At 49.2% G+C, this 12,068-nt stretch overlaps 1 protein-coding gene across 3 annotated transcripts in view; it reads left to right on the top strand.

Annotated features, from left to right (window-relative positions):
• The window catches only part of LOC144500960 (protein O-GlcNAcase), an 80,099-nt gene extending 70,518 nt beyond the window's left edge, over positions 1–9,581 (top strand). For 2 of the 3 annotated variants that reach the window (XM_078224459.1, XM_078224467.1), the window contains 4 exons: positions 1,492–1,583; positions 2,040–2,232; positions 5,679–5,835; positions 9,194–9,581. In XM_078224459.1, coding sequence (XP_078080585.1) covers positions 1,492–1,583; positions 2,040–2,232; positions 5,679–5,835; positions 9,194–9,330 — 579 coding nt within the window. In that variant the 3' untranslated portion in view covers positions 9,331–9,581. Of the gene's footprint in view, positions 1–1,491; positions 1,584–1,999; positions 2,233–5,678; positions 5,836–9,193 lie in introns of all 3 variants that reach the window. The other variant, XR_013499021.1, reaches the window with a different exon arrangement.
• Positions 9,582–12,068: the final 2,487 nt, after the last annotated feature.

Genomic DNA, 12,068 nt, shown 5'->3' with positions numbered 1-12,068 from the left:
TTTCCCCACTATCGACGTTAGGCTTACTGATCTATAATTCCCTGTTTTCTCTCTACCTCCCTTTTTGAGTATTGGAGTGACATTAGCTACCCTCCAATCTGCGGGGACTGTTCCAGAATCTATAGAATCCTGGAAGATCTGGAATTCCCAGTGCATCTCTTGCATCCTTCCTCTCTCCCTCTCTCTCGCGCTGCATCTCTCTCTCCAACTGGAACTCCTTTAATCTCACCTTGGATGTAGCTCTTGTAATTATAGTATGTGGTGCGGTATGCAGTCAGAGTCACAGAATTGTCATGCACTGAAAGGACCCATTGTGTCTGTACTGGCTCTCCGAATGAGCATCATGAATTAGTGCCATTCCCCTGCCTTTTCCCTGTAGCCCTGCACATTGTTTCTATTCAATAATCATCTAATCCCCTCCTGAAAACCTCGGTTGAGCATGTTTTGTCTGATAATGCTGCTGTGAAAGGTATGTGCGGTGTTCTATTATGCTGCAGGCATCTTGTCATTGAAAGCTAGAAAACAGGAGCAGGAGGAGGCCATTCGGCCCTTCGAGCCTGCTCCGCCATACAATATAATCATGGCTGATCATCAAATTCAATAGCCTGATTCCGTCTTTCCCCCATATCCTTTGATCCCTTTTGCTCCAAGAGCTATATCTAACTCCTCCTTGAAAACATACAATGTTTTGGTCTCAACTGCATTCTATTGTAGCAAATTCCACTCTTTGGGTGAAGAAATGTCTCCTCATCTCCGTCCTAAATGGTCTACCCTGTATCCTCAGACTGTGACCCCTGGTTCTGGGCTCCCCCCACCACCGGGAACATCTTTCCTGCATCTACTCTGTCTAGTCCATTAGAATTTTATAGGTTTCTCTGAGATCCCATCCCTCATTCGTTTGAACTCCAGCAAAAACAATCCTAACCGACTCAATGCTCCTCATATATCAGTCCCGCAATCAGCCTGGTAAACCTTCTCTGCACTTCCTCGAGAGCAAGAACATCCTTCCTCAGATAAGGAGACCAAAACTACATACAATACTCCAGGTGTGGCCTCACCAAGGCCTGGTATAACTTCAGCAAAGACATCCCTGCTCCAGTACTCGAATTCTCTTGTTATGAGGGCCAACATACCGTTTGCCTTTTTTACTGCCTGCTGCATCTGCACGGTTACCCTCAGCGACTGGTGTACGAGGACACCCAGGTCTCGTTGCATACTCCCTTCTATTAATTTATTGCCATTCAGATAATTAATTACCCTTCCTGTTTTTGCTACCACAGGGTGCTGAGCTATAATAGTTCTGTTAATATCTATTTAAAGATTTTCTTTGAAGTTTATTCATTAGAGGCTTACATTAACACTGCAATGAAGTTACTGTGAAAATCCCCTAGTCGCCACAGTCCAGTGCCTGTTCGGGTACACTGAGGGAGAATTTAGCATGGCCAATGCATCTAACCAACACGTCTTTCAGACACCTGCCTCTCATTACAGAAAGCTTTGTATGCTGTGTGCAGAGAGATCCACAATCCCAAGTCGCAGGAGAAAGATGGAACGGATGTTCAGCCTGACCTGATTGGAGACAGGTAATCACTCTGGGTGGTGTGATGACACTGTGCCTTTAAGAAATGTATTTGGGTCATGTTTCTTGTGCGGGAGCGACGCTCAGCCAAATCTCCATTCACTGCAGTGGGTCCGGAGAATCCCAGCCTCTGGTGAGGTCAGAGAATTCCGGCCTCTGTTTTCCTCTCCACACATGTTGCCTGACCCACCGACCGAACGTTTCCAGCATCTTTTTCATTTGTTTTTGCCTCGGATTTCCAGCATCTGCAGTATTTTGCATTCCAGGAAGGAAAAACCAGTTCAGAATTGTCAAATCCCAGTTAAACAGAAACAATGGCACCAGTAAGACTGGAGGTCCATTTTAAAAGCAGTTCAGACAAGTTCCCTTCATGTCCAAGTTACTGGTTTCTCCTTTCGGGAATTTGTTTGGTTCTGACAGCCGGCGAGATTCCTCACGAGGCCTTGTCGCTCGACTCTAGGTTCCTGGGCCATTTCCTGACTCTTTGCCCCGACTACTGCTTCGTACTGGAGGATGAGGAGGGGGCATGCGGCTGTGCGTGTGGAGCCCTGGAGGTCAGCTCATTCCTGAAGGGTTGTGAGGCTGCTTGGTTTCCTGCCATGCAGGAGAAGTACTCCAAACCTACAGCCCTCGATAACCTCACTCCGACACAGGTAAGGGCTTGGGAATTCCTGAGGGAACAGGGAAGAGTGGGAAGAAAAGAGAAAACCATCGGGAGGGGACCAATGGATGGTTGGGGCCCACGTCTGATTGAAATGAAAGCAAGACTTGCATTTCCGTCTCGCCCTTCATAAACTATGATGTGGAGAGGCCGGCGTTGGACTGGGATGGGCACAGTAGGAAGTCTCACAACACCAGGCGAAGGCTGCTCCTTCATTGTGTGAGTCTCACATTAGGTGAGGACTCACACGATGAAGGAGCAGCGCTCCAAAAGCTCGTGATTCCATATAAACCTGTTGGGCTTCAATCTGGTGTTGTGAGACTTCTTACTGTTCATAAACTATGTTTGCTATAACAGAAATTGAGGGCTTTTTGGATTGGGATGGATTGAAGCTTGGTTAATGGACAGGAAACAGAGAGCAGGAATAAATGGGACATTTTTGCATTGGCAGGATCTAACTAGTGGGATACCGTGAGGGTCATTACTTATTTGGCAGATATTTACAATCTTGCCGAGTGTAATATATTCAAATTTGCTGATGATACAAAGTTATTGGAAAAGTTATTGGGGAGGCGTTGGCCTAGTGGTATTATTGCTAGACTATTAATCCAGAAACTCAGCTAATCTTCTGGGGACCCGGGTTTCGAATCCGGTCACAGCAGATGGTGGAATTTGAATTCAATAAAACAAATCTGAAATTAATAATCTACTGATGACCATGAATGCAAGCAGGCTTTTCCCGCTGAGGCTAGGGGAGAAAAAAACCAGAGGGCATGGGTTAAGGGTGAAAGGAGAAAAGTTTAAAGGGAATATTAGGGGGGGCTTCTTCACGCAGAGAGTGGTGGGAGTGTGGAATGAGCTGCCGGATAAAGTGGTAAATGCGGGGTCACTTTTAACATTTAAGAAAAACTTGGACGGGTTCATGGATGAGAGGGGTGTGGAGGGATATGGTCCAAGTGCAGGTCAGTGGGACTAGGCATAAAATGGTTCGGCACAGACAAGAAGGGCCAAAAGGCCTGTTTCTGAGCTGTAATTTTCTATGGTTCTATGAAACCATTGCTGATTGTCGGAAAAACCCATCTGGTTCACTAATCTCCTTTAGGGAAGGAAATCTGCCGCCCTTACCTGGTCTGGCCTACATGTGACTCCAGAGCCACAACAATGTGGTTGACTCTCAACTGCCCTCAGGCAACTAGTTATGGGTAATAAATGCTGGCCCTGCCAGTGACGCCCGTGTCCCAAGAATGAATTTAAAAAAATAAACTCTGAGAAGGACATAAGGAGTCTGCAAAAGCAAAGAGGCAGGTTAAATAAGTGGGTAAGATTATAGAGATGGAATATAATATGGTGGAAAAGGAAAGCAGAATATTTTTTTTAAATGGTAAGAGAATGGGAAGTGTTAATAGACAGAGGGACCTTATGCACAAAACGCAGAAGGTTAACATGCAGATACAGCAAGCAATTAGAAAAGCAAATGTTATATTAGTTTTTATTATAAAGCGGGTTTGAAATGTAAGAGTAAAGAAGTATATTTTTATTTCTTTTATGGGATGTGGATGTCACTGACATGGCCAACATTTTCTGTCCATCCCGAATTGCCTTTGAACTGAGTGGCTTGCTAGGACATTTCAGAGGGCAGTTAAGAGTCAACCACATTGCTATGTGTCTGGAGTCACATGTAAGCCACACCAGGTAAGGACAGCAGATTTCCTTCCCTAAAGGACATTAGTGAACGAGATGGGGTTTTATGACAATCGACAATTGTTTCATAGTCACCATTACAGAGACTAACTTTTCAATTCCAGAGTTTATTAACTCCAATTCCACAGATGGGATTTGAACCGATGTACCCAGAGCAATAGCCTTAGTCTCTTGATTACTAGTACAGTGACGCAACTACTGTACCATAATATCTCCCACATCTTACTGCAATTATATAGAGAGTTGCGAAGGTCACAGTGTGTGAAGTGGTCAGAAAGGGCCAGATAGCCCACTCCACATCTTTCATATGTCATGAATCTCAGAATATCTCAAAGCACTTTCACAAGTAACATTCGTACCACACAAGTGCCAGGCAATGACCATCTCCAATTCAGGTGGGAGCTATAAAATAAATGGCAGAACCATCAGGAGCATAGACACACAGAGAGATCTGGGAGTACAGGTCCACAGATCCTTAAAAGTGGCAGCACAGGTGGAAAAGGTGGTGAAGAAAGCATAAGGCGTGCTTTCCTTCATCGGAAGGGGCATCGAAAGTTGGCAAATTATGTTACAGTTATATAAAACATTGGTTCGGCCACATTTGGAATACTGTGTCCAATTCTGGTCACCACACTACCAGAAGAACGTGGAAGCTTTGGAGGGAGTACAGAAAAGGATGTTGCCTGGTAGCCATTAGCTATGAGGAGAGATTGAATAAACTGGGATTGTTCTCCCTGGAAAGACGGAGGCTGAGAGGCGAGCTGATGGAAGTTATAAAATTATGAGGGGCATAGTTAAGGTGAACAGTTGGAAGATTTTTCCCAGGGCAGAAATGACAATTACAAGGGGGCACAAGTTGAAGGTAAGGGGGGGAAAGGTTCAGTGGAGATGTGCGGGGAAAGTTTTTTACACAGAGGCTGGTGGGGGCCTGGAATGCACTGCCAAGTGGGGAGGTTGAGGCAGACACATTAGTGACAATTAAGACTTATCTGGACAGACACATGAACAAACAGGGAGTAGAGGGATATAAGCGCAACCGCAACCTGGTCTAGACAGGACAATGTGATCGGCGCAGGCTTGGTGGGCCGAAGGGCCTGTTCCTGTGCTGTACTGTTCTTTGTCCTTTGTTCAAGAGAGAATCCAACCATCACCTCTTGACATTCAATGGCATTACCATTGCTGAATCCCCACATCCCGGGAGTTACCATTGAGAAGAAACTGAACTGAACTAGCCATATAAATACTGTGGCTACCAGAGCAGGTGAGAGGCTGGGAATCCTGTGGCAAGTAACTCACCTCCTGACTCCCGAAAGCCTGCACAACATCCAGCACAAGTCAAGCCTCTAGACTGAGCCCTGAATGTATGTTTTTCTGACCCGGAGGTGTGGGAGTACGACCTACTGAGCCACAGTGCAGTACTGAGACCCCAGCGAGTGGTGGAGTTAGGTGATCAGGGAGGGACAAGGGAGAATTCAGAGGGGCGTGGTTTAACATGGAGGTGTTGGTGGACTGGACCAGGGCCCAGTGAGTACCGGGTATTTGCTGGTTGAATGGGATTTAGTGAGGACACAGGCAAGAGAGTTTAGGATGAAGAGAGCTTGGTTTTGGATTCTGCTGATTGTAGACATTATTATATTAGGCAATGTACAACATTCACAGAATATCTGCACTGCTAACAGGTTATGCAGGAGGAAAACTGTTTCCAATTGTCACACATTCCTCTCATTTTATTTTCAGGAGCTGATGATGTTTTTCCACAGGAAACCCAGTTTTCCAGATTCCTTACTCTACCGCTTCCCGTCTCTTATCCAATTGAATGTTCATCCACAGATACTGGATTCCAGTGAAACCAGGAATTTGATCATCTGCCTGATGTCTGCACTAAAAGCTAACGGTGAGTGATCTTAACGTCCTTCAGCTAATAGAGAAACATAGAGGAAAACCCAAGTGGATGAGCCTGTCTGCTCTACCTGCTTGGTCAAAACAAACTATCCCTTGCTTCCCCATATCCATTCAATTCTTACTGTGAATCCCATCCTCTGGCCTTTCACCCCATGTCCCTGTGACCCCTGACATTTGTGCCTAGTGTACCTCTGACCCCTGACCCCTGTGCCTAGTGTCCCTCTGACCCTTTCACCCATGACCCTCTGACCCCTTCACCCTGTGTCCCTCTGACCCCTGCACCCAGTGTCCCTCTGACACCAGCAACCTGTGTCGCTTTGACCCCTGCACCCCGTGCCCCTTTGACCCCAGCACCCCATGCCCCTTTGACCCCAGCACCCCGTGTCCCTCTGACCTCTGCACCCTGTGTCCCTCTGACACCAGCAACTTGTGTCCCTTTGACCCCTGCACCCCGTGCCCCTTTAACCCCAGCACCCCGTGTCCCTCTGACACCAGCAACCCGTGCCCCTTTGACCCCAGCACCCCGTGTCCCTTTGACCCCTGCACCCCGTGCCCCTTTGACCCCAGCACCCCGTGTCCCTTTGACCCCAGCACCCCGTGTCCCTTTGACCCCGGCACCCTGTGTCCCTTTGACCCCGGCACCCCGTGTCCCTTTGACCCCGGCAGCCCGTGTCCCTCTGACCCCTGCACCCTGTGTCCCTCTGACCCCTGCACCCTGTGTCCCTCTGACCCCTGCACCCTGTGTCCCTCTGACCCCTTCACCCAGTATCCGGCTGACCCCTTCACCCAGTGTCCCTCTGACCCCTGCACCCCATGTCCCTCTGACCCCTGCACCCTGTGTCCCTCTGACCCCTGCACCCTGTGTCCCTATGGCCCCTGCACTCCATGTCCCTCTGATCCCTTTACTCTGTGTCCCTCTGACCCCTGCACCCTGGGTCCCTCTGACCCCTGCAGCTTGTGTCCCTCTGACTCCTGCACCCCGTGTCCATCTGACCCCTTCACCCTGTGTCCCTCTGACCCCTGCACTCCATGTCCCTCTGACCCCTGCATCCCATGCCGCTCTGACCCCTGCACCCCATGTCGCTTTGACCCCTGCACCCTGTGTCCCACTGACCCCTTCACCATGTGTCCCTCTGCCCCCTGCACCCTGTGCCCCTCTGACCCCTGCACCCTGTGTCCCACTGACCCCTTCACCATGTGTCCCTCTGCCCCCTGCACCCTGTGCCCCTCTGACCCCTGCACCCTGTGTCCCTCTGACCCCTTCACCCTGTATTCCTCTGACCCCTGAACCTGTGTCCCTCTGACCCCTGCACCCCATCTCCCTCTGACCCCTGTGTCCCTCTGACCCCAGCACCCTTTGTCCCTCTGACCCCTGCACTCTGTGTCCGTTTGAACCCTGCACCCCGTGTTCCTCTGACCCTTCTTTTTGAAACCTTCCCACCCTGCTTCCCGAATTGCAGTAACACCTCTGTCTCCAGTGTTACCACTGGTTCCTGGGCAAAGTGTATAAATTTGTTTTCAAGAACAAAGAACAATACAGCACAGGAACAGGCCCTTCGGCCCTCCAAGCCCGCGCCGCTCCCCGGTCCAGGATTGAATCCTGAATCCAGGATCCCCGCCCAATTTTCCAGCCTATCTACATACCAATATCCTATCCACCGAGCTGTCCCTCACAGCTACGATGCTTTGTTCATTACAACCTATTAACTCACCCCCACCCCCCCATTCCAGACCATGTGATCTCCAGGGAGAGGCGAAAACCCAGAGTGAAAAACCCCAGGGCCAATATGGGGAAATAAAAATCTGGGAAATTCCTCTCCGACCCCCTGAGGCGATCGAAACGAGTCCAGGAGATCACAATGGCCCTGTTCGGAAAATGCTTCCCAACCCTAGTCATTTCCACTTCCACGAACACCATATGAATTCCCTGCCCCCGAGACAGGTTTCCTCCATCCTTTTAGGAAATAGTCTTGACACGAGTCAATTTGTAAAATTTTGTTCCCCCAATCCGTTATGTCTGTTATGTTGCAGCGAATTGACATTGTGTCTCCAATATCCCTGACCCCAGCGGTTGAATAGATGGCTTCAAGATTATATGGGCCATAATTTACAGGATACAATTCCTGCTGAGATGATAATCGGCTTCTATTATCTCCACAGGAGATGGCAGTTCACATGCTTCTTCCTTCGAAATGTCTGAGAGAAGGTGTGATTGTGGGCAATGCGGTGAAACCTTTCAAAATCTGACAACTCTCTATAAATGCCACAACTCATTACAACATCACGATTGGACAAAGAAATATTTCAACACAAAACTTTCACACCACAGTATGATTTTCATCCAATAAAGAATACTCAAAAGGGAAATAGATTAGAGGGCTGTATGATAAGATGAGGCACAATGGGGCTCATTGGTTCAGTCTTTCAAAGAACTGCCACAGCTTTGATGGGCCAAATAGCCTCCTTCTCTGCTACAAGATTTTGGATTATGATGCACAGGGAGAAAGATGTTATACAGCACCAACAACATTCTCTTAGGAACATTGTAAATATATTTTTTTACATTTAATTTGTGAGTTGGGGTGCCACTGGTTCAGCCAACATTTATTGCCCATCCCTAATTGCCCTTGAGATGGTGGTGGTGAGCTGTCTTTGTGAAACACTGCAGTCCCGGCACGGTGGCACAGTGGTTAGCACTGCTGCCTCACAGTGCCAGGGACCCGGGTTCGATTCCCAGCCTTGGGTCACTGTCTCTGCAGAGTCTGCACATTCTCCTTGTGTCTGCGTGGGTTTCCTGCGGGTGCTCCGTTTCCTCCCGGAGTCCGAAAAACGTGCTGGTTAGGGTGCATTGGCCATGCTAAAGTTTCCCTCAGTGTAACCCGAACAGGCACCGGAGTGTGGCAACTAGGGGATTTTCATAGTAACTTCATTGCAGTGTTAATGTACGCCTACTTGTGACACTAATAAATAAACTTTAAAACACTGCTGTTTGGGGGGGAGTTCCAAGATTTTGAACCAATGCTGCTGATGATATGTTGTCTGTCCAAGTCAGAATGGAATGTGACTGACCTTTCTTTTTCATTCTCTCCCCTCCTCTTCATTTCTCTCTCCGTTCACCCGCCGCCCCCACCCTGCCCCGCCCCTGCACCCCCATCTCTCTTTCTCTTCACCATCCTCTGGTCTCTCATTCTGGCTCACTCTGTCTCTCGTTTTCATTCACCCTCCGTTTTTTAACCCCCCCCTCCCGCCCCCCTCTCTTCTCTCTTACCTCTTTCTCATTCTCTCTTTCACTCTTTTCCCTTGTCCCTTTCCCTGTTGTTTTTTGCGTTCTGCCTCCCCCTCTCCCTCAGGTTCCCAGGGTGTATTCTGTGAACTAAAGGCCCGGAACAAGCTGGCTTTGCAACTTCACGTCAGCCTGGGCTTCCTGGAGTTGCCCGGAGCCGAGGTTTCCAGCCCGGAGGGGGTGATCTTCGGGAGGCTCCTGTAGGCCTCGCTCGCTTCCAGCCATGTTTGGCGTCTCGGCCCCTGGGGGCTGGCCAGAGGCAGGCGGAAGAATGTGGCCCCCTGTTTTGTTTTCACATTTACCGGTCGCGGTGAGGTGGTGACTGGTTGTTATGGGCTGTGTTCGGTTATACTGTAACGTTTACTGACATTGCTTTCCTCTGTTGAGTTAGCCCTGTCATCTATAGATGGTCTGAATTAAAGACCTTTATTGATTTAGAGGATCTGTACACTGAACCTCAGGCCGCTATGCTTCCCTGTTGACTTACCAAGGAGGTGGATCTGGTGTGATTAAGGCTGTTGCATTTTTTTATCAGTGAGGCAGTCCAGGGTTATTGGGAGGCAGACACGAGCGGCACGGTGGCACAGTGGTTAGTACTGCTGCCTCACAGCGCCAGGGACCCGGGTTCAATTCTGGCTTTGGGTGACTGTGCGGAGTCTGCACGTTCTCTCCTTGTCTGCATGGGTTTCCTCTTAGTGCTGTGGCTTCTTCCCACACTCCCACAAGATGTGCGGGTTAGGTGGATTGGCTATATTAAATTGCCCCCTGGTATCCCAAGATGTGTAGGTTAGATGGAGTAGCCTCAGTAAATGTGTGGGGTTACGGGGAAAGGTCAGGGGAGAGGCCTGGCTGAAATACTCTGTTAGAGAATTGGTCGGAACATAGGAATTAGGAGCAGAAGTAGGCAATTCAGCCCCTCTAGCCTGCTCTGTCAATCAATTAGATCATGGCTGATCGCTCTCTGGTCTCAATCCACCTGTTCCCCATATCCCCTTATTCCTTTTAATATTAGAAATAGGGCAGCATGGACAGGCTGAAGGGTCTGTTTCCACGCTCTAAACCTCTATTTCCTTCTTGAAACCATTCAATGATTCAGACTCCACCGCGCTATGGGGCAGCGAGTTCCACAAATTCACCACCCTCTGCGAGAAGTAGTTCCTCCTCATCTCAGTTTTAAATCTACCGCCTCTCAACCTATACCTGTGACCTCTTGTTCTAGATTGCCCCATAAGCGGAAACATTTGGTCTACATTTAGTTTATCAATCTCTTTTAGAATTTTATATACCCTGATCAGGTCCCCTCTCATTCTTCTAAACGCCAGTAAGTATAAGCCCAAACTGTTTAACCTCTCCTCATACGTCAACCCTTTCATCCCCAGAATCATTCTGATGACCCTCCTCTGAACTGCCTCCAATGCCATCACATCCTCCCTCAAATAAGGAGATCAAAACTGGACCCAATACTCCAGATGTGGTCTCACCAACACCCTATACAATTGCAACAACACTTCTCTACTTTTATACCCCAATCCTTTTGCAATAAATGCCAACATCCCAGTTGCCTTTTTATTACGTGCTGCACCTGCATACCGACTTTCTGCGATTCATGATCACAGACACCCAGATCCCTCTGCCCGGACGCCAAATTCTCCATTCTCCGTCCTCCCCGTGTCTGCGTGGGTTTCCTCCCGAGTGCTCCGGTTTGCTTCCACAGTCCAAAGATGTAGTTTAGGTTGATTGGCCATGCTAAATTGCCCCTTAGTGTCCAAGATGTGGAGGTTAGGTGGATTGGCGGGGTAAATACAAGGGGATATGGGGATAGGGCCAGATGCTCTGTCAGGGAGCCGGTACAGACTCAAGGGGCCGAATGGCCTCCTTCTGCACTGTAGGAATTCTGTGATTTGCAGACCGCACATCTGCCCTGGAATTATTTAACTGACAGTTCCTTTCACAGTCTGAGTCGCGAAATATTTAACAGCGGGGGTACCTGGGTAATTCAGAGGGCATAGAACATGATGGGCAGCTGAAAGGTTCGTAATTACGTAGAAATGGCAAATGTTTAATCCACAGAAATAGGCCACTCGGTCCAAATGGTCTATCCTGGTGTAGAGACCATTTGGCCTCCTCTTCATCTCACCCGAGCAGCAGAGATCCCTGTTCCTCGCTCCCTTGTAATACTGAACCACCTTCTTCAATCTTCCTCAGTGATCGAGACTATTTGCCTCAATGAGATTCACGTTCTCCGCACTCTGTGGGTGAAGAGGTTTCTCCCAAGTTGGACTATTCCAGAAGGGGATTCTGCTGGGTGGCCCTGGACACTGTTGGGAAGCAAAGGAGAGGGGGGTGGAGGGGTTGTCAGGAGGCCTGTGGGAGGGAGGCCGAGGTGGGGGGGGGCAGGGGTGTAGTGGAAGTTGGAAAGGCTGTCAGGAGGCTGGGAGGGGGAGGCTCAAGGCCAGGGAGGGTGTCGGAATGCTGGGGAGAGTGTTGGCTGGGGTGGGGGAGTGGGAGGGTGTGTTTTCGGGAGGCAGGGGGAGAGTGTCAGGAGGGGGAGGGTGTCGGGAGCTGGGGGGTGGGGGTTAGAGACGAGGGAGGGTGTTGGGAGTCTGCGGGTCTGGAGGCTGGGGAGGGTGTCGATGGGGAAGGAGGGAGGGTGTCAGGAAGCCGGGAGGAGGGAGGGAGGCGTGGGGAGGGTTCCGGAGGGGCCTGAAGGCTGGGAGATTTGGAGGGGGGGGATTCTAGACCTCTATAAGATCACCCCTCAGCTTCTAGGTGGACGAGAGGGAGGGGATTCCGCTGAACGGTCGGAGATTCTGATGTGCAGAGTAATTTTGAAAAGAGCAGCCAGGAGAAAAATTGAGAAGAAGTCTAGAATTCCTATTAGTTAGAGACACATTGTATTTATCAGACAAGTTAATGGAGATTTGATTAGAATGTAGAGTTGC

Source organism: Mustelus asterias, chromosome 1 (genome assembly GCF_964213995.1).
Source record: "Mustelus asterias chromosome 1, sMusAst1.hap1.1, whole genome shotgun sequence".
NCBI lineage: Eukaryota > Metazoa > Chordata > Chondrichthyes > Carcharhiniformes > Triakidae > Mustelus > Mustelus asterias.
The sequence above is the reverse complement of the archived record's forward strand: the minus strand, read 5'-3'. Positions and strand labels throughout refer to the sequence as shown.